The sequence below is a fragment of the Eumetopias jubatus genome, unplaced genomic scaffold, assembly GCF_037043125.1.
Source record: "Eumetopias jubatus isolate StellerSeaLion01/CBP00866 unplaced genomic scaffold, mEumJub1_p1.0 scaffold_2, whole genome shotgun sequence".
Classification (NCBI taxonomy): domain Eukaryota; kingdom Metazoa; phylum Chordata; class Mammalia; order Carnivora; family Otariidae; genus Eumetopias; species Eumetopias jubatus.
The window spans coordinates 201,912,991-201,938,027 of NW_028274808.1; the positions used below are offsets into that span (position 1 = coordinate 201,912,991).

Below are 25,037 nucleotides of genomic sequence, written 5' to 3' on the forward strand. Positions count from 1 at the left end.
CCCAGCCAGCTCCAGGATGAGGGGCAGGCCCGCAGCGGGGAGGTGCGCAAAGCATTCGGATACAGTCTCGAAGCCAAAACCCCAATCCAGAACCTTACCCCCCACCCCAGCAGTGGCCGTTCCACCCCTTCACAATCAGGCCTGGGAACCCTGGCAACCAGAACCCTCGTTTTTATTTTGTGTTTTTTCCTCTGAAGATGTATTTGAGATTCTGAGAAGGAGCAGAGAGGGCCAGTGGGGGGGCAGGGCCGTGTCTTTGCTGCCGTTTGCTCTTCTCCCCCGTTTCTCTGATGCCTGCCTGTGGAGCTGCATCTACTGAGCTCTGGAGGGTCCAGGCAGGGCCAGGGACCCGGGGTCACGACACCCACATGGTGCTCAGGGCCTGCCAGTCGCCAGCAAGCGGCTGGCCGTGGAGGCAGGAAGAGATGGTAGACGCCTGTGCACCACCCAAGGGGGGAAGCTGTTGGAAAACAAATTTCAGATGGTGTCTCTCCCATCCGAAACTAAAGACTAGCTTCTCAGTGACGGAGGGGAAGCATCCAACACAAAGATCCCTTGAATTCTCTGCGGCCAGTGGGCAAGCGCGGTGCGGCTGGCGAGTTCCTGCAACCCTGTTCCTGCGACCCTCGGGCAGCCCCACTCGGGGCCCCTCCCCACGGCAAAGCACAAGGCAGCCTTCCTGCAGTGCTGTCTCCACCTCAGGTCGCCCTGGGCCAACCGAGTCAGGAGCCCACCACAGGACTTGCAGTGTCTGTAGGAGGGCCACCGTCCCTCTGCTGAGTGCAGCATAAGGCAGGAGGTCAAGGAAAAGGACGCCCCGCGAAAGCCAGCAACGCGTCTATGCCCGCGGTAAGCAGCACATGAGGGCTAACGACGCCACCGATAAAACCAGACGTTTAGGGCGCCTGGGCGGCTCAGTTGGTTAAGCCACTGCCTTCAGCTCAGGTCATGATCCCGGAGTCCTGGGATCGAGTCCCGCATCGGGCTCTCTGCTCAGCGAGGAGCCTGCTTCTCCCTCTGACCCTCTTCCCTCTCGTGCTCTCTAATAAACAAAATCTTAAAAACAAACAAAAAAACCACAGACGTTTATACAAAATTCACAAGGAGAAATACTCATCAGAGCACCATCCTGTGCGACCAGGGACCAGCCCCAGCTGATCCCTGACCTGAAGGGCAAGGGGTGTGCCGCCGTCAGGGTTGGTGCCAGCAGACGACCTGTGAGCTCGCCGGCTCTGCACGGCAGCTCAGCGGCAGGCAGTCTGGGCTGGGCCACACAAGGGTCTCTCCACCCAAGTCTTCTGGAGCCACCAGACGGATCCCCAACCTCACTCGGCCTGGCCCTCATGCAGGGGTGGGCCTCCTGTCTTCCTGGGCCCCCCACCCCCACCCCCCTGACATGAGCTCTGACAGTAAGTGCTGGGCACTGCGGCGCCAAGTCATCTTAGAGGTCGGCTGGCTGTTCTTGTGAACCACATTTTTGGCCATCTGTCTGGCATTTTCTTCTCTTTTCTAGAACGCTCCTGCAGGGAAACGCTGGGTCTCCTATATGAGGGTCATCTTTCTCTCCTATTTCCCATTTCTGGTTTTCAGTTTTGGTCTGAATTCTGAGAGGCAGCCTCTCCTGCCCGCACCTCAGGGTCCATCTGTCCTGGGTCTGCGCGGCCTCAGGGTTTGGGTCTTTGCCATCTTTTTCTTTTCCGCTGATGGTGTCTCAGATGTCCATGGACCCTGGGGTGTGGGAGTCACACCAGAGGTGTTAAACCAGATGACGGGAGGCGGGTTGGAAATCACACCCATCAGGGGTCACCCCACGTGAGATGACAGCACTGTGATTTCTAATGCAGACAGACACGAAGACACCACCAGCGACTGGCCTCTCCTCCAGGACCAAGGCTCTGAGTGGGGCACACAGCCCCCATCTGGGCTGACCCGGTGTGCTCTCTCTCCATGGCGTTTGACGAACAGAAGTTTTAAATGTGAATGAACCCTGATACATCAGCCTCTTCATTGGTGACAGCACCCCATCCTGTCAGGAGCCCTCGCCCCACCCCAAGGGCCTGAGGCTCCCCCTACGCTTGCTGCTAGAAGCAACCTTAATTTCTACCCATAGCTGTGAAGCTGGGGGTCCACATGGAAATCTTGCAGTGCCCCCTTCACAGGATGTCCAAGGTCACACCACCACCATCACACAGTACAGCTTCCCACAGGCCTCCTGGCTCCCCCATGCCCCCTATACTCTGTTCTTCACAGAGCAACCAGAGTGAGCCCATTAAAGCAATGCTTCCAACTCAACCCCCCTACCGCACACCCATCTCAGTTGAGGGGAAACTCTATGAGTTCTGCACATGCTCAGATGCCCACACCCCAGTACAGGGCAGCTCCCAGGCCTGTCGCGGGACCCTCCCCTCATCTCTGCAAGCCCACTCCAACCAACCTTCTGAAAATCACCAGCCCTCCTGCCCTTTTGCCCTGTGCACCCCTGGAAACAGTCCTGTTTGACCTCCTGCCTCTCTCCCCTTCACAGCACACGTTCCTCAAGGCTAGGAGCATCTGGCCACACCCTCACAGGGGCAGGAAGAGAGAAGTGTGGGCTATCTGTGGGCACCCACATGACCCCTGCAGATGCACGGCTGTGCCAGGGAAAACACAACGACTAGGAAGCCCATCAATCAGGTACACGCTGGCCATGCTGGGCAGGGCAGGGGGGTGGGAGGAGCAGGGCGAGGGACCAATGGTGCAGAGTGGAGACCGGTGGGCCGGGGAGGTGGATGCTGCCCGAAAGCAGAGGGGCAGCCCGAAGGCTAGAGAAAGGTGCACATGGGTCTGTGAAGCCCTGGTAAGGGGAGGGAGAGCACTGGATGCCTTCACCACTGCTGAGCAGCCTTCCTCCCGAAGCTCCACGCTTAACCGCTTGCCCACACACCGAAGGCCAGAGGATCGTCTGTTTCTACAGAGGGGTGGAAAACGCACCCTCCCCTGGACACCAGTAAAAACAGTCATGGGAGGGCAGGTACTGAGTGGGAACGACCCCTTCCACGGGCTTCCCCGTTAGAACATGCTGGCAAGAGAGAAGCACCCAGAGCTGTCGCCGCGGTTCAAACACACTAAACCTCGGGCACGCGTGCGTGAAGGGTTTGGGCCGCGCTACCTGATCAGGGAGGCTGCTCAGCGAGCACCCGGGACGGCCCGCCCCCGGAGGCAGCAAGAAGCCCCGCGCACGTGCCCACCTCGATGCCGCTCTGACGGGCCAGCTTCACCGCCGTGTTGTAGTAGCCGCAGCGCAGCAGGTGCTCCACCATCATGCGGTCCATGCGCTTCTTCTTCCACAGGCTGGCCGCCGCCGGCTGGTCGCTGCTGTGCTCCTTGAGGTGCTCGATCCTGCGCTTGCACAGCTTGGCACTCTCGTCCTCAGCCTGGATGGACTCCACCGCCTGAGACGCAAGCACACAGGGGTTCAGGGTGGGACAGTGACCAGGCTGCGCCTACCCCCACCCTCACACACAGGGGGACACGGGGGGATGTCCCCTTGCTAGGTGATGGAAGCAAAAGGGAGTTATCCCCCCCCACCGCCCACCGCCACGAGGCCGGTTTGGCTGCACCTGTCATTACCCAGAGGCAAGTCAACACCTACCACTCTGGGTCTGCACCTTCTTTTCAGCGACATCACCTTTTACTTTATGGAGTCTGGAGCTATGCGGCCACATACGCATAATTTTAAATTTGTTACAGCTTCCTGGTTAATTAAGCCATCTGTTATTATTTTGCGACTTTCGTTTATAATACTTTTTCCCTCAAAGTCAAGTTTGTTCAAAATTAACACAGCTCCGTAGACGTGTTCTGTATCGGTGCTGGCTGGACAGCAGCCAACCGTCCAGCACCTGACGTGTGGTCAGTGCCGCCGCCAAGGGGCCAGATTTGCAGGCTGATTCACTGCGGCGCCCACCTGGCTGGCGGTGCACAGGCTCAACTGCTGCCCTGGCTGGTCCGCCTTTCCCTCGAGCACACGCCATGGCTTTCTGGCTTCCAGGGTATTTGCCGCTCCTTTGGAAGTGGTTTTCTTCCTCCAGCTGCTTTTAAGATTTTTCTCTCTCTTCAGTTTCATGATATGAAATCCTAGGTTTATTTTTATTTATCCAACAGTTCTGAGACTCTTGGCCACTCTTCCCACGCCCTCTTGACTTTGGTTGAACACGGCCTCCACTCTAGTCTCCGAGGCTTCCCACCCTCTTACGTAGTTCTGTGTTTTTAGCTTTGTGTGCAACTAGAATTTCTAGGAATTATCTAGAAAAACATAACTACCTTCTAGCTCACAAATTCTCTCTTGAGCTTTGTCTGATTGTTACATGTTAAAAAGCGTGTTATAAGCAAACATTTGAGTTTTTCATTTCAGTTATTATACTTTTAATTTCTTGAAGTTTTATTTGGTTTATTTTAAACTCTCAATCGTGCTTTATACTTTATGTCCCCTGCAACAATTCTCAGCTGTCTGCTTAATCTTCAGACGCAGTCAAGTCTGGTCCCTGATAATCTCTACGTCTGAAATCTGGGCGGTGTTCATTGTCTCTGCCGCAGCATCCTGTGCACCTGGTGATCCTCCGTCAGACCCCTGACGCTCGGACGGACGGTGTCCTCCCCGAGAAGTGCACTCAGTGAGGCGCCACCAGCTGGGACCACTTACACCAGGCTGAAGAGGAGGGTCCTGGCTCCCCCGGGTGTTCTGAAACAGGCCGTGATGCTCTGCCACAGCACGTCCACTCCTGGGGCAGCCCCCCGACACGTACTACCACCAGGTCCCACCACCAGCCCTGGCCTCCCCCCGCCCCCGGCACTGGCCGCAGCCGTGGGTGCTGCCCCGCTGTTGGCCCTGCCGAACAGCTCTGGTGATAAACGCTCGTCTCATGAGCCCTCTGATACGTTCAGTAAGACGTTGTAAAGCATCTTGCTGCATCCTCTGGGTTATTCAGTGGGCGCAGTAGTGCACCCTACCTCCGTCTCCCAGAAATGAGAAATTTCCTCCATGAAGCTTTGAGGGGAAATTCTAAAAGTACTAAATCATCTGCCTCCTGTCTGTGCTTGGGACACTCTGGAGTGAGGACAACCCAGCCCTGCAGGAACAGGAGCACGGGACTGGAAGCAAGCCGCCAGCCCCACAGGGGCTGCAGACCACAGACAGCATGGAGGGACTCGCCTTGCCCACACTCTGGCCGTAGGAGCCCACCTCCCCATCGCAGGGCTGCCTGGTCTCCACTGTGTCCCGGCTCCCACAGAAGACAGCCCCTTTTTGGGACTGCCTGGGTACATGGGAAGGCTGGGCCGCTGGACCTACGCTACAGCCCACGCGTAGACAGGCAGGCAGGATGGTCCAGAAGCCACACCGACCTTCCTCTTGAGGACGCTGAGCTTCTCCACCACACCATCCAGAAGGCTGACCACAGAGTCCACAGCAGGGCAGCTGCTCAAGGTCTTCTCCAGCTCAGCCACCACCATGGTGACGTGGCTCGTCTCTCGGTCAATGTTTTTCTGAGCAGCCCGAAAGCGTTTATTCAGTGTTTCGTAGGGCACCTGGAGAAGGGAGGTAATTGGTGTGTGAGCATCAGCAGTCCTATGTGTGGGATGCCCAGACCCCCTTCATGGCGTTTTGTCAGGCACAAGTCCTAGGCTTCTAGCACTCTAAAGACACGTCTACTCTAACACCTGACTGAGGCCCACAAAAGCTCTGTGTGAATGGAGGGTCATTTGTGTTCCTCGATGAGGACACTAATGAGAAGACGCGTACTGTCCCCAAATCCACAGAGGCAGAAAACTGTTAAGGGCACACCAACAAAATAATCCCAAAGTTCATCCAGAATAACAAACAGTTTAAGGAGATGACCAAAATGAGATCCATCAGATGTGAAAGCCTGCAGGGGCCTGCGATGGGCCCGGGGGGGTGCTGTAGACTTGGGACGCCAGGAAGGGGGTGCAGAAGACAGGTCAGGGCGTTAGCACATCAGCAGAAACCATAGGTGCACATCTAATGCCTCTCAATCAGACAGTGCTCATCTGCCCCCAGTGACAAAACCACCTTTCCCTACAGAACACCTGACAAAAGACCCAGGAAGGATAATGTGTCACTGTTACGCTTCTGTCCTTCCAAAGAGAGTGGCTGCCAACACTCCTCCCAGCCCTTGTTCTGGCTGTGGGTCTAGCACTTTGCGCTCATCAGATGCTGCTCACGCAGCATGGACACCCCAGTGACCAGTGGTTCACTGTGGATGTCCTCACTGCCGGCTCCAACAGGTGCCAGGCACCAATGTGTGCCAGGCAGGAGCCTGGGATTCCCAGAAGCAGAGATGCCAAGGGGACCTAGACACCAGCAAGGGGACCCTGCAGCAGGACTTCCCCATGACCTGGCCAGGGGTCCAGTACTGTCCGTGCCCCAGCTGCCACCCCCCTTAGGCTGCCCTGGGGACACAGTGGCAGTGGGTAAACAGTCCTGTCCACACCTCGGGTCTTACCAGCTCAAGAGGCAGGATGCCATTACATAAACCTTGTATGCCACCCGGGGAGGGCTCATCATCCCCAGCAGCCGGGTCTAGTAGTCTTTCCTGCAACCATGCCACAGTCTAGCACAAGCAAGACAGGAGAGTCTTTAGACAAAGCCAAAGGGCCATCCTTAACGTGGAGTGGCACAGAGCACCCCAACGCCCACAAAATGGTATCTGCCCCGAGGTCCATGACCTAACCAGGCCTGCCCTGGCTTCAGTCCCTGAAAAGCCTCCCACTGTGGCACGTGGACAAGGGTGAAGCTGCGAGCAGGTGGCTGGGCTCAGACACGAGCCCCGTCCTCCATGTCCAAAGGAAAGGGCACCCTGCCCTGAGCCTCAGTTTTGGCAAACGTACCTCATAACATAACAACAGCACAGCACAGAGACCTAGGTGCGTGCATCCGCTAGACCCCTCCTGGACAAGAGGCCGGGCGGTGGTGGGCTGCTGACGTGTGCAACCTCCCTTCCGGAATCTGGGACTGTTCTCAGAGCCCCCACCCACCCCAGGGGCCCTGCAAACCGTCTGCTCCAGGATAGGTGTGTGCTTCCAATCTGACCCAGCGGACACTTTCATAAAACACAATAAACAGAGTTACTGAAAAGTGAACTGAAATCCCATGATACCCGCTAACAAAAGCTTCCAAGTTTTATTCTGATTCAGACAAAATTATATTTCAATAAATACAATCAAAGCAACCATAACACAGGAAAAGAGAAAAAGCCATACACCGCACACACTGTCAGCCCAAGCACACGCAGGTGACGGGAACGTCCCCGGCTCTAGGCAGCTGAAGTCCAGGTGAGCAGCAGGTGAGTGCCGTTACACACACAGCAGGTCTCCCTGTGGTCAACATATGCAAGGCTCAGTGGACACCAGCACGGGACTCCCTGGACTCTCAGGTCCTGCCTTCTGCTCATGACACCGGCCTGAGGCTCATCCCTTAGCCAAAGGGAAGGCAAAGGGAGACTCGGAAGCAAGCGCTACAGGCTTGGTCTCCATTTTTAACTTTTATCCAAAAAGGAAGCAGGCAACACTCTAACATTCATCTTCAGTCCATCATCGATATCCAGGCCCAGTAATTTATACTGTAAGGTAACAGTCCATGTTAATTCCTCTATCTTTTGATAAAAGAAACTAAGTCAGGATTTTGTATACTTCTTGGGGGCTGTGAGCCCCACTGTGCTCTTCACCACGTGGCCTCGTCTTCCCCTGGACCTGAGTCAGCCCCTCAGCCTCCACTCCTGAGTCTGACCTCCAAATGGCCCGGACAGGCGCTTTCCATGGCTATTCTTCCCACCCAAAAGGACTCACGAGCTGCCCTCGGTGCTCCAGCCCCACACCCAGTCACAAGCTCCACAGGGCTGAGCTCTCAGGACCTCACCTTCTGCTGCCCACACCCCCACCTGTCCTGTGCCCCCCACCAGCCTGGCCCAGAGCAGCACCCCCACCCCCGGAGCTCCCAGAATTTACATCCCGGGAGCACTAAGCAGCCTCCTGTGCCAGCTTCCGTCCCATGGACACCAGGCAGCTGGCCCCGGAAAGCTGCTCAGTGTTCTGCCCACAGGGCACCCTGCCTGGGGTCCTGCCTCCCCTGCCTTTCCCCAACTATCCCCCGCTGCTCAGTCACCAGCAGCTCCTTCACAGGCTCCTCCCAAAAGGGCTTTTGCCAAATGAAGGAATGGAATTTCAGAAATGCTGAAGATCCTGAATGAAGCCAAACTATCATTCCAGAAGAAGGGCAAGATTAATACACTTCTGGACATGCAGGGACTGCCAAGGTTAGTGCCCACAACCCTTTTCTGGGAGGAAAATTACTCAGAGAGCCCTCGGTGAAACAAACAACAAAATCAATGAGAGGAAATAAGATAACAGCAAAGAGCAGTGAGGAAAAGCACCAGTAAATGATACAGTCAAACTAGAGAGCAAGAAACCAATCCACAGCCTAAGAAACGTGGACAAGGTGACGCTAAGTCCAAGGGATTCTGAAAGAATTCCAAAATAAAAAGCAAATATTGAAATGTAGCCTTAAGGGCGCCTGGGTGGCTCAGATGGTTAAGCATCTGCCTTCGGCTCAGGTCATGATCCCAGGGTCCTGGGATCGAGTCCCGCATCGGGCTCCCTGCTCCTTGGGAGCCTGCTTCTCCCTCTGCCTCTCTCTCTCTCTCTCTGTCTGTCTCTCATGAATAAATAAATAAAATCTTTAAAAAAAAAAAAAAAGAAATGTAGCCTTAAATGCACAGACAACAAAACCAAAAACAGACACATGGGATTACGTCACACTTAAACTTGTGCGAAGCGAAGGAAGCGATCTGCAGTGCGCAGCCCAGGATCAGGAGGGCACCCAGTGGAACGCGCTCTGGTACCCGGGGCAGGCGGAAAACTTCACCTCCACAGCAAAGACACAACACCCAACCCAAAGTGGGCAGAGGCCCTGAGCAGACAATTCTCCGAAGAAGATACATACACAGTGGCCGACCCGCACAGGGAAAGGTGCTGAGCATCACCAACCATCGGGGAAATGCAGGTCAAAACCACGGGCAGAACCCCACCCCACACCCCACAGGACGGCTGCTCTCAAAGGAGCGGAGACCGACAAGCCTTGGCGAGGACGTGGGGCAACCGGAACCCCGGGCACCGTGGGGTGCAGCCGCCATGGAGAACACCGTGGAGGGTCCTCAAAACACTAAGCACAGAATGAGCCCACGGCCCAGCCATTCCACGTCTGGGTGTGCTCCCCGGAGAACGGAGAGCAGGGTCTGGATGAGAGGCCGGCACCCCCGTGTTCACAGCAGCATCATGCACAGCAGCTGAGACAGGGAAGCACCCCAGTGTCCGTGGACGGGTGGACAGACTACCAAAATGTGTTGTATACACCCAATGGAATGTTATTCAGCCTTACAAAGAAGGAAATCTTACCATATGCTGCAACATGGATGAACCTGCAGGACATTATGCCAAGTGAAATAGCCAGTCACAGAAAGACTAAACTGTATGATTCTTCTCCCGTGAGATACAGAGGGCAGCCAAACGATCAGAAAGAGAAGGAAGGAGGGCGGTGCCGGGGTCTGGGGAAAGGGGAGGGGTTTAATGGTGTAACAGACTAAATGTGTCCCTACCCTTATAACACAGACACAAATACTACCCCCAACGGGATGGCATATGGGGATGGAGCTTCGGGAGGTGACCGGGTTACAAGGATGCGGCCCTCGTGACTGGGATCAGCATCCTTCTAAAAGGACCACTGGCTGTCTTCACCACATGGGATGCAGGGAGGAGGCCCTCACCAGAGCCAGACCACCCCGGCACTCTCGTCTTGGACTTCCAGCCTCCAGAACTTGGGAGAAGAACCTTCTGTTGTTCATAAGCACCCGGTCAACCTCACTTTTAACTGGTTAACACAAATGGGTACATAGTCTCCGTTGTGCACACTGAGCAGTTGTGGCGACCTTACATGCATATAGCTGATACTGCTTAAAGATGACGAAGATGGTTAGTTTCGTGTTATGTTTCACCACAGTAAAAACATGGCAATGGTACCTGATTTCAACAACCACCATGAAGCTATAGTGAACAAGACAGTGGGGCCCTGGTGCAGCTGTGCACCAGCACCGGTGGAGGGCGGAGAGCCCAGAAATGGACCCCCAACCCAGGAGCCCAGCAAGCCAGGGCAGGGAGGACCTGCTCTGCAACAACGGTACAGAACTGGAGAGCCACATCGGAGAGGGAGGACTTCAGCCCGGACCTCACTCGGTCCGAAAAAGTTCTTAAATGGCCACGGACCCAAACATCAAAGCTAAAACTACAGAATTCTAGATGGGAACACAGGAGAAAACCTTCACAACCTTAAGTAGGCAAAAATTTCTCACAGGGATACAGAATGCACTAACTATAAAAGAAAAATTAATTAATTAAACCTTATCAAACTAAAACTTCTACTCTTTGAAAGACAATTATTTAAGAAAAGCCACAGACGAGGAGAAAACATTCAGTGTATGTAAACCTAACAAAGGACTTCTAAAACACGTTTAAAACTCTTATAACTCAAGACCAAGAAGACAATCCCATTTTTAAAACGGGCAAAAAGTTTTAACAAAAAGTCACAAAAGAAGATATACAAAAGGCTAATAATGAAGACACATAACATCATTAGTCAGCAAGATGCAAATTCAAGCCACAAGGGGACACATGAGGGTCAGCTGCATGTGTTTTCAAGCTGACCGGGCCACAAGGTGCAGACACAGGGTCAGATGCAGCTCTGGGTGTGTCTGGAGAGTCTCATTTGGATGCTGGGCCGAGTGAAGCAGACTCTGTCAGCTCTCCTGGGGCTCCCGGTTGCCCACTGCAGACCTTTTCAGCCCCCATAATCCTGTAAAGCCAATTCTGTAAGGTCAGGCTCAACCTCACTCCCCCTCCCCCGTTCCCTCTCCCTGTGTCTCCCTCCCTTACTGGATGGTTCTGTTTCTCCGGAGAGCCCTAAGACAGGACACTCCTGCACGCTAGGAAGACTTTGCCCCACCTGCCGGCCAGGCTGGGGACACCTGGAAGCTATCACTGGCAGTGGTGTGGGTGATCCTCAACAACAGAGTCTGGCTGTTTCTTACGACAGTAAATATACACCTATCACATCATTCAGCAATTCCAATCCTGAGAGAAACAAACCCAGAGTATCCACAAAGAGACTGTGTACAAATGCTCATAGCAGTTTTATTCCTAAGCCCAAGACTGGAACTATCTCAAACATACATCCATGGGGATGGTAAACTGCCCACTGACGTGGGGTGCCGCACAATCAAGCTCAGACATGGGCAGGGGAGAAAGCAAGACACACAGTGCAGCTGTGGGTTCCCTTTATGGGACATTCCAACACCAGCAGACCAGTGGGAGGAGTGGTTCTCCACCAGGGAGACTACTCCCCAGGGGACCCTTGGAAACAATGTCTGGAGACCGATCGGATCTGTCACAACCTGGGTGTGTTTGTGAGCTCGCCAAACCACAAGAGGAAATTAAATGGAACAAAGAAAACCTTATCAATCTACCAAGAAGGAAACGAAAAAAAGACACACAAAAGCACCAGAGACAGAGAACAAAGATGGAGAGGGTAAGTCCACAACATTGGTACTCACTACAAACCTGGATGGCTGCAGAAAGATAACTAGAGCGTAAGTGGACAAAAAACCAGAAAGGACAAAGCCACAGAGCAGCGCTGTCCAAGAGAACTGTGAGCTGCATATGCACATAATTTTAAGTTTTCTAGCAACCACATTAAAAAGAATGGGATGAAACTGGTTTTAGTTTATTTTACTTAATCCAATGCACCCCAAATATTTCATTTATTAGACATTTTACATTATTTTTTCTCTTCATGCTAAATCTTTAAAAGCCAGTACACATTTTTACACTTAGAGCACATACTTGGACCAGCAAAATTTCAAGTACCCAACAGCCACACGGGGCTCAGAGCTGCTGTACTGGAGAGTGTAGCTACAGAAAACCTATGGTGAGGTCTGAGGTCAATGGGACCCCACATATGGCTGGCAGGGAGCGTGTGGGGGGAGGGAAATTTGACAGCAGTTACCAAACTGTGCCTAACCTTTGACCTGGCTACTCCAATACTGTGGACTGATCCTAAAAGCCAATTGCACATGTGTGCAGAGTCGTAGGTCATGGGTACCCTCCCAAGGTCGGCCAGCACCGCACAGGAATGTTTTTTTTCTTCTTCTTATGTAGGCTCCATGCGGGGCTTGAACTCACAACCGAGATCAAGACCTGAGCTGACATCAACAGTCAGACGCTTAGCCGACTGAGCCACCCAGGCACCCCTGCATGAGTGCTCTCTATTAAGTTGAATGATACAAAAATAACTTATAGGCCATCATTATGTTACCAATTTTTAATTGAAATATAACTCAGATACCATAAAACTCACCCTAAGTGTACAATTTAGTTTTTAATATAAACACAAGGTTGTACAACTTTCACCACAAAATACTTCCAGAACATTTCATCAACCCAAAGAGAAATCCCGTACCTATGGAAGTCCTCCTCACGGGCAGGCACCAACCACTAATAATCTACTCCCTGCCTATACGGATCTGCCCATCGTGGACATTTCGTACACATGGAATCATACATTCGACGGCCTTTTGTGTGGCTTTTTTAACTTCGCGTAATGTTTTCACGGTTCAGTCATTATGTAACATGTATTTCATTCCTTTTTATGGCTGAAGAATAGTGTTCCGTCCCACAGGCATACCACATTTGCTTACACATTCATACGTTTTTGGCTATTATGAGTAATAAGGCCGCAAAGACTCCTGCACAGGCTTTTGTGGGGACACCTTCTCACTTCTTCGGGGGCTCTACCTAGGAGTGGAATTGCCGGCCGCTCTGTGTTGAACTTTTTAAAGAACTGCCAGCCTGCCTTGCAGCGTCTTTACCATTTTATGCACCCCAGCACTGTAGGAGGGCTTCAGTCTCTCCACCACACCCTCATCCAACACTTACTACCGTCCATCTTTCTGATTAGTCGTTCTAGGGGGCATGAAGTGGCAGCTCATTATGGTTTTCAATTTGAATTTCATAAATGCCTAATAATGTTGAATATCTTCTCAACGCTTATTAGCTGTTGGTATATCTTCTCTGGAAAAGTCTATTCAAACCATTTGCTCATTTTAAAATTGGGTTGTCTTGGGTGCCTGGGTGGCTCAGTCGTTAAGTGTCTGCCTTCGGCTCAGGTCATGATCCCAGGGTCCTGGGATCGAGTCCCACATCGGGCTCCCTGCTCAGCAGGAAGCCTGCTTCTCCCTCTCCCACTCCCCCTGCTTGTGTTCCTGCTCTCGCTGTCTCTCTCTGTCCAATAAATAAATAAAATCTTTAAAAAAAAATAAATAAAATTGGGTTGTCTTTACATTACTGAATTCTAAGAACTCTTAGGAGATTCTGGACACTACTAGATCACAGAGGTGACATGCAAAACATTTCCCTCCATTCTGTCCTCGGAAGCACAAGGTTTTCACTTCTGAAGTCCAACCAACATTCTGTTTTGGTTTCCTGTACTTTAGGTGTTATATCTAAGACTCTTAGCTCTTGTATTTAACCTTTGATCCATTTTGACTTAATGCTCATATACGGTGTGAGGAAAGGACTCAACTTCTTTTGCATGTTGCTATCCAGTTGTCTGTTGAAAAGCCTCTCCCTTCCTTATGTAACTGTCCTAGCACCGTACTGAGAATTACTATGTATGGGCTTACACCTGGATTCAGTTCTAGCCCACTGATCTATCTTTAGCCTTTTAACCAGTAATCAAGAAGTGTAGTTTGTAGTAAGTTTTGAAACTAGGAAATGTGAGTCCTACAACTTTGTTCTTTTTCAAGATTGTTATTGGCTGAATGTTTGGGTTCCCCCCCCACAAAATTCCCGTCTGTGGAAGCCTTAGTCCCCAGTGTGATGGTTATCTGGAATTGGGCACTTGAAACACAATTAGGTTCAGATGAGGTAACAAGTGTGGGGGACTCCCTAATGGGATCAATGCTAGCACATGGTGGGAAGGCAGCCATCTGCAAACCAAAACGAGGGTCACCAGGAACCAAATCTGACGGCCCCTTGCTCTTGGACCTCCCGGCCTCCAGAACGGTTAAGAAATAAATATCCGTTGTTTCAGTCACTCCAGTCTGTGGCATTTTGTTAGTGCAGCCTGAGCGGTCTCAGACGACTGTCTTGGCTGTTCTGGACCCTCTGCATTTCCGTATGAATTTTAGGATTGGCTTCTCGATTTCTGCAAAAGTGCCAGTTAGAGTTTTGATATGGATTGGATTGAATCTATAGATCAATTTACTGCTATCTTAAGAGTGAAGTCTTACTTTATTATTTTTCATGCTGTTATAACTAAAATTGTTTTCCTCATTCCTTTTTGATTGTCCATTATCTGGAATACAGAAGTACAACTTATTTTTACATACTCACCTTGTATCCTGCAACATGGCTGAACTAGTTTATGAGTTCTGATAAGTTTTGTGTGTGTGTTGTGTGTGTGTGTGCGTGCGTGTATATTCCTTAGGGCTTTTCATCTACAAGATCGTTTCATCTGCAAATAGAGTTTTGTTTCTTCCTTTCCAATCTGAATGCCTGTTATTTCTTTTTCTTGCCTAACTGCCCTGATTATAATCTCCAGCACAATGCTGAATCAGAAGTGGCCAGAATGGACATCCTTGCTTCTTTGTCCTAGGGGAAAAAGTCTTTTACCACTAAGCATGATGTTAGCTGTGGTTTTTGCATAGATGCTCTTTATCGGGTTGAGGAAGTTCTCTCCTTTTCCTAGTCTGTTAAGTGTTTTTACCATGAATAAGCGTTGGATTCTGTCAAGTGCTTTTTTTCTGTGTCTATTGAGATGATCATGTGGCTTATGTCCTTTATACTGTTGTGGTATGTTACACTGCTTTTTGCATGTTGAACCAACCTTGCAGTCCTGCGGTAAATCCGTTTACTCCTGGTACATAATCCTTTTCATATGTTGTCCGATACAGTTTGCTAGCGTGTTGTGGAGGATCTTAACACCTATATTCATTCATAGGGAATACTGGTCTGTAGTTTTCTTGGATATGTGTCTGGTTTTGGTATTAGGGTAATACTGACAGCACAGAGTGAGTTGGGAAATGTTCCTTTCTCTTCTATTATTCTGAAGAGCTTGTTAAGGATCAGTGTTAATTCTTCTTTAAACATTTAACAGAGTTCACTACTGAAGCCACTTCATCCTGGGCTTTTCTTTATGGAAAGTTTTTGTTTTGTTTTTTTTTTAATCTCTTTACATGTTATAAGCCTATTCAACCACTGTCTTTTAACCCACAAAATAGCAATTTTACATGGTTCAATCCAACACATTTTCCCTTTGTGCTCCTTGTCTAAAACTCAATAAGGAAAAGAGGTCTTGGATCTTTCTCATCAATGTGAATCAGCTCTTTATGGTTCATATTTGGTGGCTTTTTAAAATCGTTATTTGCTTTTAAATTCTGGTTCTATTTTATCTGAGTATACCAAAGATTTAAATATGTATTAATCAAATCCACTCAATTTTTCCTTGGTAATTTGTTGCATTGTAGCTTTTAAGATCACAGGATTTCTCTGTTTAGTTAGCTGATGTTAAATTATATTTCCTTCAGTACATCTTTCCCCTTCAGTGACTCATAAAAAGTAATCCTTCCTGTTTTCATAATTGAAACAGAATGTGGCAAACACCATAAGTTAAGATTTGTAGAAAACATCTGTACCTTCACCCAGCTCTATGGCAATCCTCCTACACTGTGTCATTCGCTTTAGTTTCTTCAAACCTTCTCCAACGTTTGCTGTGGGTTTTCTGACAGTATTTGCTGACAAAGAAATGCATCTTAGTTTGTCATCATGTTTTCAGCCATTTCTACCAGCACTGGAAGGAAGTACTTCCCCAATGTCATGGGACTTTTTATCTTTCACAATGAAGAAGCCTCAGAAGAGGTTTCTCACTATTCATCACAAAGCTAGGAACATCTTCTGAAGTGTTAGATGGAGCTCTGCCTCATGTTCTTGTATGGCATGGGTCAGTCTCCCAAATCCCAATGGCTTCCTACTTCCCCGGGCTCGTCTCCCAAGCACAGCACACACCCTGAGGGAGGCGCATCCAGTTTCAGATAGGCTTCTTAAAGAAAATGACACTTCTGGTCAGCTTCGAGGGGGCTCTGAGGGGAAAGACCGTTCACAGTGCGGCTGACAGAGCTCAAGGCGGGAAGAGCGCTGCCAGCACCTCCATGCTCTCTCCTCTCAGTGCAGGACCGTCTCACCAGCCGGCCGCCGGGTACCTGCAGAAATCTTCTTGTGCCACTGGTCCGTTTTAGGAAGGCAGATATGAGCAAAGCAATATGAGCTGCAATGCAGCGGAGTACCAGCCACCGACACCTGCTCAAGTGCCCTCCATCTCCCGGGACGGGCTCACTGACCAACCACAAATGGCACCATACAGACGTGTGTTCGTAACACTAGCCAAGCAGGCTCCCTTGCTGTTTAGCTATGAGGTGTGACTGTAAGCAGAAGTCGTGCAACAAGGTTCACACCTGCCTCTGGCATCAGGTCCCACCCTGCCGGGTACTTCCCTGATTACAAGTAAGAAATATGGGATCCAGCACAAAAAGGTGAGATGGTACCTTCAATCATCAGTCTGTTCAAACAGACGCAACACTCTCTGCTGTGACTGGTCTTCCCTAGGCCTCTACTAAGAAACCACGTTGTGTCTCCTTCAGTATCCATCACCAGAGCCAGTAAAGCACACCCTGACATTTTATTTCTGTTGCTGTTAGGTTATTGCGAATGGGGATTTTCCCATGAGGTGCTTTAACTGGTTATTGCTGACACAGACTTTCTCGTTAACTGTAGTAATTTTCCAATTAGCTTGTTTGTGTTCTCTGGGTACATAACATATTACGTCTCATCCATTTGAAGTTACGTTTACTTCTGTTTCAATTTTTACTTCTTTGGATAGAATTGCCAAAATAATATTTAATAGTTCATTCGTTAACTGAAGAAATACTTCTTCTCTGCCCTCCACAAAACTTACAATCCCAGGGGTTAGAAACAAAGAAGCAAAATGCAGTATGACAGTAACAGCTGGGGAGGAAAACCGAGAAGAGGGAGATGGTGGGGCTCCCAGTTTAAAGGTGATTTCGCTAAGAAGGTGACACCTGAGCAGAGATCCAAGAAGGTGAGGGAATAAGATGGGTAACTGAAGGAAGAGGGTTCCAGGCAAAGTAAACAAGCACCAAGGCCCGGAGGCCCCCATGCCAGCACATCTTCTAGCAGCAGGGAGACCAACGGCTGAGTGCCCAAGGGGAGCAGAGCTGGAGGAGGAGGGTGGGGAGGAGAAGGCAGAGGTGAAGGCACAGGGCCTGCAGAGCTACTCTAACAACCTCGCTCTGTACCCCAAGTCGCACAGGAAGCTACCAGAACAGGAGAATGGCGTTGTCTGGTACAGCAGTGTGGCGGCTCTGCTGGGCATGGGTAGAGCCGCGACTAGGTAGGAGGCTACTTCAACCCAGAGATGGTTTCGGCCATGGTGGCAGGAGGAAAGAAGGTAAGATGCAGTCAAATCCCGAATCCATGTTGGAGCCAGAGCAGAAGGACATATGGACACAAGCTGCGAGGACAGAGTGCTCAAGGCTTTAACCTGAGCCAAGGAAGATGGGGAGTAGGTCTGGGGAGGAGACAGGTAAGTTAAGAAGTTCAGGTCTACATACGCTGAGCTACCTACAGAGATCCAAGTACAGCCACTGGATCCTGGGCTCTGGGACTGGGGACTAACCCTCTGGGAGTCACTGGTACCCTCAGAGCATAGGAGACCACGTGAGGTCACCAGCATGGTGGGTGGTCACACAGAGGTGGAGGGGCGGCTGTGAGCTGGGGAGGAACCCGGCCAGGGTGGCGAGCCTGGGGGCCAAACAGGGAGGAGGGGCCGTCAGTGGGTGCTCACTGCAAGACACCGTCAGGATCCCTGGAGGCCTGGCCAAAGCCAGGGAGTGATGGAGCAAAACACACCCTCTTGCCCTGAGAAGCGCATATTGTAATGAGGGCCTCTGACAGAAAAGCAGGCAGACTGGAGGCAGTTCTGTCAGACTGTGATCAAAGCTGTAAAGAAAATAAACCAGAGAAAGGGACACAGAACAGGAGCCACAAACCCCAACTTCATTCAGGGCTAGGGCAGCAATAAGCCCACCACCAGGCTGTTTTTGTCTTCGGGTCCCTTTGAAGCTAGAGACAGCCAACCGCAAGTTCTGGCCTCTGAGCTCAAGCATAAATGCTGAACAGCACTTCTGGGAGGCCCCATGAGTGAGCCGGCACCTTCCCCTCCCGTGCCAGCTGCCCGCAAGCAGACTGGAGCCCTGCAGTCAATGCAGACCAACAAGGGGATCACGGACCCCAGAAAGATTGCAGCAAACACAGGCATCAGGAACAGCCCCCGGGTTTTTGTTTTTTTTTTACCAAACCCTGCACAAGGGGCAGGAGGACACTGTCTTCACCTGGGATGGGCTGGCTGCATGCCAAGGAGCATGAGTCTAGGGCAGGGAGGCCAAGATCAGGCACTGCTGGGTTTTGCACGTGGTACCTTCCGAGCCCCACTCAGATGAGTGAGGAGACCAAGCAGGAGGCCGATGATCCACGGGGGAGTTTAGGGTGGGGCCTGGCTGGAGGCAGGAGTTGGAGACAGAGCACAGAGACCTCTCTCGAGGGCTGCCTGCTGCCAGATGACTCAACGACCCCCAGGCTGGAGGATGCACAGTAACGGCAAAGGCATCTGCAGAAGACGAGCCACGAGGAAGCAAGAGAACGGCACCGGGGCGGGGGGCAGGAGGGGGGTAAGTGAAGGAGGCGACTGCCCGGCAACTGGCCACGTAGCGGCGTCAAGTCAACTGTGACAAAAACATTTTCATGGAATGTTAGGGGCAAAACTTCTGACCTGAACCCGGAGAGATACACGGGAGGAGGGGCAGGAAAAGGGGGCAGCAGCTGGAGGAGGACATGGGGCGATGAGGGCCATGTGCGTGCTGATGGGACCCAGTGAAAAGGGGAAACTGAGATAGGAGGGGAGAGATGCAAGTGCTGGAGCCACAGGCCAGACGGGCAGGCTCGGGGCATAGCTGGCCCCTGGTGGGGCAGCTCCCCCACAAGGTACAAGCAGACCCAAGCAGGGCGGTACCTGCCACGAGTGAAAAGGGGGTGACGAGGCCAGGCTGGGGCCACGTGGGCAGGAGCCGCGTACAGGAAGTGGGGGCCGTGCAGCACTCAGGGTTCACAGGCAGGAGGCGACGGTCAGTGAGACTGTCAGCACAGGTGGGTGTTTTTCTCCATTAGCCGCATTCAGCTGAAGAGTTAGTTGGGTTGTTAAACTATTTAATAATACCTAGTTTCTATCACTTAGTTATTACTGAAACAGTGAATAAATCTTTTTTTCAGAAAGCTTTCAAACTACTGTCCCCAGGGATAAATATTCTAAAACAACGTACTCCTAAAAAGACCAACAGGCGCCCCTGACAGACTGCTCTGCCGTGTTTCGGTCCACACCGAGCGGCCCCCCTGAGGGGGGCACATGCCGCACACAGCAGCCGGCCTCCTCCCAGCTTGCTCTCCACTCCTGCTGGCCTGCATACACAGTCCATGGCGAGGTCCAGGCCCTCGGGGCCCCACTGTCATGGCCTCTGTGTGGCTCTGGGAACACCCTGAGCCCTATTGCTCCAATGGGACCATGTGCTGACGGTGCTAGGGTCTGCCAAGACTTCAACACAGCCCACAGAGCTTTCCCCCAACGTGCAAGTGCCCTGGCTGCCCACTGAAGACCACTGCACCCCCCGTGGGCCACTGCCCCACCCGTGCCTGACTCTACTCGTTCAAGGATTGGAAACGTTTGCATCCACTTGTTTAACGGCCTCCCTCCTGCCAAGCCTAGCGGCACCAGGACAGAAACCTCACTTGTCTTTTTCTCTGTGACACCCCAGTGTCACCAGCAGTGCCCAGTGAGCGTGCAGAGGTTCTTCGAGAGCAGCAAGGAGCACAAGGCCTTCAGGGTCTGGCACCTCAGCTCCGGGGTGCCTCACGGTGGCTCTGTGAGGGAGAAGCAACAGCAAGCCCCACCTTCAGACCTAAAGCTGAGCATCTGTTGCACAGCTGCCCCTGCCTATTGCTGAAGCTGCTTGGCCGGGGTTCGAATTGGCTCTAGCACACCCCACCGCTACGGAGAATGGGGCACTGGGAAGCCCTTCCTCTCCTGGCATGAAGCTTGTTTAAAGTAACACAAACAGCCTGCAGTGAGCAGGGCACTCACCCCGACGTGGACCTGCACCTGTCCCCGAAGGCCCACACCACCCCAGTGTCTCGTCTGTGGCCAAGTGTCCGAGCAGAGGCGCGAGAGACGGGAGGAGCTCAGGAGTATGCATAGGGTAAGAAGACAGCACTGCAGCCGTGCTCTGGCTTTGGCGGGACTCCGGAAGGCAGAGGCAGCCTGGGGCTCTCTCGGGTACGAGCAGACGGTGCTCTGGAGGTCTGACAAGGTTGGAGCCTGAGAGGAGGAAGGGTGTCACACAGATGCCTGCCCCAAGCCAGAGAGAGTCAGCGTCCTTCCAGCGACACAACCACCTCTGAGACAGGAAACGGCTCACTCTCTAAACCAAAAAATCTAAAGTAAAAAAAAGTGAGGACCCAGCCTACTGCCACCCTCCGGACGCAGCTTACCTAGGATTTTGTCTCTTAAGACCAAACGCTCACGCTTACCACTGTTTCTCAAACTTGAGAACACACGATCCCCTAAATCCAGCCAAGACCAAGCTGGAAAAGTCCTAACTTTAGGCACATAACTGGCACCCAGACTCTACAACAGGCACAAACCCAGGCTCAGAAACTGCAGAGCAGGGTTTGGTCAGGACTGTCACCAAACTAAAAGCAGAGCATTTCAACAGCCCTCCAGAGAACTCAGAGACAGAAGACGCCCACAGACCCAGCCGGGAGCAGTGCCCCACGCCCACCCCTCCCCCTAGCCCGTCCTGTGTGAAGGAGAGAGAGCAGCTGGGACCAGGCTGAGCCGGGTCAGGCAGGGACACCGAGACGCACAGGTGAGACTCAAGGTGAGGGGCCAGGGGGTCCAGAGCCAGGTAGCCCAGGGACCCGTGCCACAGCCTTTCTCCTGGGCTGTGAAGACCCCCACTTGATTTGGGTAGTGGTAAAGAAGGCCTCTAAAATACTATTTTACTTCAGTTCTCTGAGGGGAAAAAACAGAAGTCAACACACCAAAATATTAATAGGATGATTAGCAGAATAATTTGGAAAGTAAACACAAGTTACTTTTATAACTTTTTTTTTTTTGAAGATTTTATTTGAGAGCGAGTGAGCACGAGCAGGGGGAGCAGGGGAGGGAGAAGCAGACTCCCTGCTGAGCGGGGAGCCCGATGCTGAACTCAATCCCAGGACCCCGAGTTCATGACCTGAGCAGAAGGCAGACGCTTCACTGACTGAGCCACCCAGGCGCCCCCCAAGAGAACACTTTTAAAAGCATAATGAAAATGGGCCTCCAGTTCAAGGAGCTCACAGGAAAAGACTCACAGCCAGGCCCAGAACACAAAAGTGTGTCCCGTGAACCCCACTCTCCCTGCTGTTGTAAGAACATAAAAACAAGTGCCACAAAGCAAAATCCAGTCCAGTGGTTCTCCCTACCAGGGCGATTTTGCTCCCCAGGGGACATCTGGCAATGTCTGGAGACATTTTGGGGATGGACAGAAGCCAGGGGTACCGCTAAACATCCTATAATGCACAACGCCCACTACAAAGAACCACCCACCCCGAAGGTCCACAGGCCATTGAGAGGCCTGTGCTGGCCCAGCTCCCCCCAGGACTGAGGGCTCAGTGAGGAGAGGGTGTCCAGCTCAACGCATGCAGACTGCATATGTCACGGCCACGCCATTCTCTTCCCGCGGCACCAGGAGGCAAGACCAGTGTCGACCAGCCCTGGGGCTGTGAGGAACGTGGCTGGATTTGCCAATCCTCTGAATAGCAAGGAATCTCTATTAAGTCTGAGGAGGAACTGCCTGTCAAGAAAGCAAGGAGCACTCGGCTCTTGGTACCCTGCAAACACCTTTCAGAACTCCAGCCCCTTGACCCTCACTCCCCTCTCCCTGCTGTCTGCACAGTGCTCCTGCCGCCCTGGGGCAGCTGCATCTGGACCGTGCTCAAGACCATGACAAGCACAGCTCCTAAGTGTTCTGGGGAATTCTGTATTTTTTTTTTTTAAAGATTTTATTTATTTGAGAGAATGAGATAGAGAGAGCATGAGAGGAGGTAGGGTCAGAGGGAGAAGCAGACTCCCTGCTGAGCAGGGAGCCCGATGTGGGACTCGATCCCAGGAGCCTGGGATCATGACCTGAGCAGAAGGCAGTCGCTTAACCAACTGAGCCACCCAGGCGCCCTCTGGGGAATTCTGTATTAACTTATGCTCCTCAGTCAAGGGTCCCTAGTTTCCCAGTGAAACTTCCACATTATCCAGTAGGAATCACTCCTGAAAACATCTAGAAAAAAATGTCAACTCTCAACAATGACACATGCTGATGGATTACAGGTGATCCAGACAATCTGTGAGGGAAAATGATGGAAGTAACTTCTCTGATTTCAAAAATTCATTTAAATCATTCTAAAGCAGAAGTAAAACTCCTTTTAACAGGGAAGCTCAGCTGAAATGACACTTTAATATCTCTTTACCTGTATAAGTATCTGCAGAACTATTTTTAATCAAAGGCTATTTAATAAGTCTGGAAATCAATCACAGTCAGGATTATAAAACCACAGAAGAGAACCTGGAGGGGAAATCCCTTCCTGTCTGCTGTTGCCCATGCTCACCAGCCAGTCCCAAACATGATAAACTGCCACAGTTCTGTCAGTTCCAACGGCAGGCCTGGGGGTAGGCTGAGTAAGACAACAGCCCGGCAATTAATGGCTCCCCCACGAAAGCCTCATTTATTTATTTATTTGTTTGGTGGGGGAAGGAGGGATAAACATCAACCCAAATGATGTTTCGTTGGGGGCCTCAGGTGGGGTGATGTCATGGTTTTTCTGAGCCACAGGGTCTTCAAGGAGTTGAATACAAAAACACCCACCACCTAATCCTAAAAGGGCCTGGACAACAGGCATCCGGCACGGGTGGCAGCGCTCCCCTATCCTCCCTGATCAAACAAGGTGCAGGGAAACAGCACTGCTCCACCGCTAGTCAATGAAAAGCAACAAAGCCTCCCTTCTGCTTTCGGGCGAGGACTGCACAGGGCAGTCTGACTCGAGTACTGACGACTACTCCAGGCAGCATGGAGTCCCCCGATTCACCCGGGGTGGCCCTGGAGCTATCATTACCCACGTGTGACAAAAGTCAGCAATCTCAGAGCAGGTAAGTACCCTGCCTGAGGTCTTCCCGTCAGTGATGAACACAGTGGCGCAGTTATTCGAACCCACCACGCTGCACCCACCACCCCCTGTCACCACTGAGGTGGATGGGGATGCAGGGGTCTTCCAGGAGGAGAGAAAAGCTACCTGGCCTCTCAGGGAAGGCGTTCAGAATCACAAATGCCCGGCCACGGTTCTCCTGGGAACGTTATGACCTTGATCTCCTAAGGAACTTGTTTCCAGGTGCTTTGTTCTCGTCACCATCAAATTCTCCGCTAACTAGGTAAAGAGCAAGTGCGGCCCCTCCCACTAGAGACACGGACTTCATGCTCACGGAAGACGACTTGGCTAAGTGGCCATCCAAGGTCACGCAACTGGCAACCGAGTGGCAAGGGCTGTATTTCAGGTTTGGTGACGCCCCACAAGATGGGTGCCCATTAGGTCGTTAGGTCTCTCTTTACAGGTTCCCTAATTAGAGACTGGAAAGCAACACGTCAACACCTTCTGACGTTAGGCTTCCGGGAGGACAGCTGGACACCAACCGTCGGGCACTCTTGCTGGGCGCCCGCGACCCCACACCCTGGAAACCCCGGTCTCCATCCCAGCCCCCAAAGTCACCAGCCTGCCTACCGCAAAATGTCACTGGGGCAGTTCACGGTTTTTTTCCTTCCTTCCTTCCTTTTTATTTTAGCACGAAGGGGCTACAATCGGGCTCCGGAGGGCGAAGCGGGGCGCCAGACAGACGCGCTCCACGCCCTGCCACGAAGTCCTCGAAGGCCGGGCAGGCAATGGACGGCCCCACGCCACACCCGCCCGGCCTGAAGGACCCCAGATCCCAGAAAGCCCGGCCCGCCAGACGCCGCCGCCGCCGGGAAGCCCGGGGGGCCGGCCTCACAGGCCCCCCCAGACCCCAGGGAGGCCGGCCCTTCAGACCCCCAGACCTTGGAGAACAAGGCCCTGCAGACCCTCGGATCTTGGGGAGCGCGGCCCTGCCGACCCCCAGACCCCGGGGAACCCGGGAGCCTGGCTCCGCGGAGCCCCCCAGAGCTCCGAAGCCCGGCCCCGCAGACCCCCCCCAGACCCCGCCCGGTGCCCCAGGCCGCGCCCCGGCCCCCACCCTGACCCTCCTCCCTCCCCTCCGACCCCCCGCGGTCCGCGGGCACCAGCCAAGCGCGGCCGCTCGCCCGGCCCTCAGACCCCACCTTGAGGGTCGGGTACTCCTGCACCTTCAGGGTCATGGAGAGCTGAGCAGCTGACTCCTGCACCGCCATCTTGAATCGGCCAAAACATTAGCGGGTGGGGGAAGCGCCGCGCGCGGCACGCCGGGTAGTGACGTCGCGCCCTCCGGCGGGGGCGGGGCGGGGCGGGGCGAGCCGACGCGTCTGCTCCAATCGCGTCCGCCCACCAGACAGTGGCGGCGGAGAAGGCGCGGCCGCGGCGTGCGCGCGGAGAGGCGTCCGGCCCGACCAATCATCTCCGGCCTTTCTCCCGTTCAGCCAATCAGCGGGAAGCCCGGCTGGGCCGTTTCCTCCTTGAACTCGCGGCCGGGAAAGCGGGCGTGGGCGCGCGGGGGTCCGGGGCGC

At 52.6% G+C, this 25,037-nt stretch overlaps 1 protein-coding gene across 8 annotated transcripts in view; it reads right to left on the bottom strand.

Annotated features, from left to right (window-relative positions):
* MAEA (macrophage erythroblast attacher, E3 ubiquitin ligase) overlaps nucleotides 1-24,748 on the bottom strand; it is a 34,268-nt gene extending 9,520 nt beyond the window's left edge. For 5 of the 8 annotated variants that reach the window (XR_003612750.2, XR_003612758.2, XM_028126519.2 and 2 more), the window contains exons 1-4: nucleotides 24,657-24,748; nucleotides 20,363-20,596; nucleotides 5,380-5,562; nucleotides 3,228-3,431 (exon numbers count right to left, since the gene is read on the bottom strand). Coding sequence is in view for 6 of the 8 variants with exons in the window: in XM_028126519.2 (XP_027982320.1) it covers nucleotides 3,228-3,431; nucleotides 5,380-5,562; nucleotides 20,363-20,596; nucleotides 24,657-24,725 (690 nt within the window). In the remaining 2 variants the exon portion in view is untranslated. The remainder of the gene's footprint in view (nucleotides 1-3,227; nucleotides 3,432-5,379; nucleotides 5,563-20,362; nucleotides 20,597-24,656) is intronic. The other 3 variants (XM_028126554.2, XM_028126535.2, XM_028126527.2) reach the window with 1 other exon arrangement.
* Between the last annotated feature and the right edge of the window lie 289 nt (nucleotides 24,749-25,037).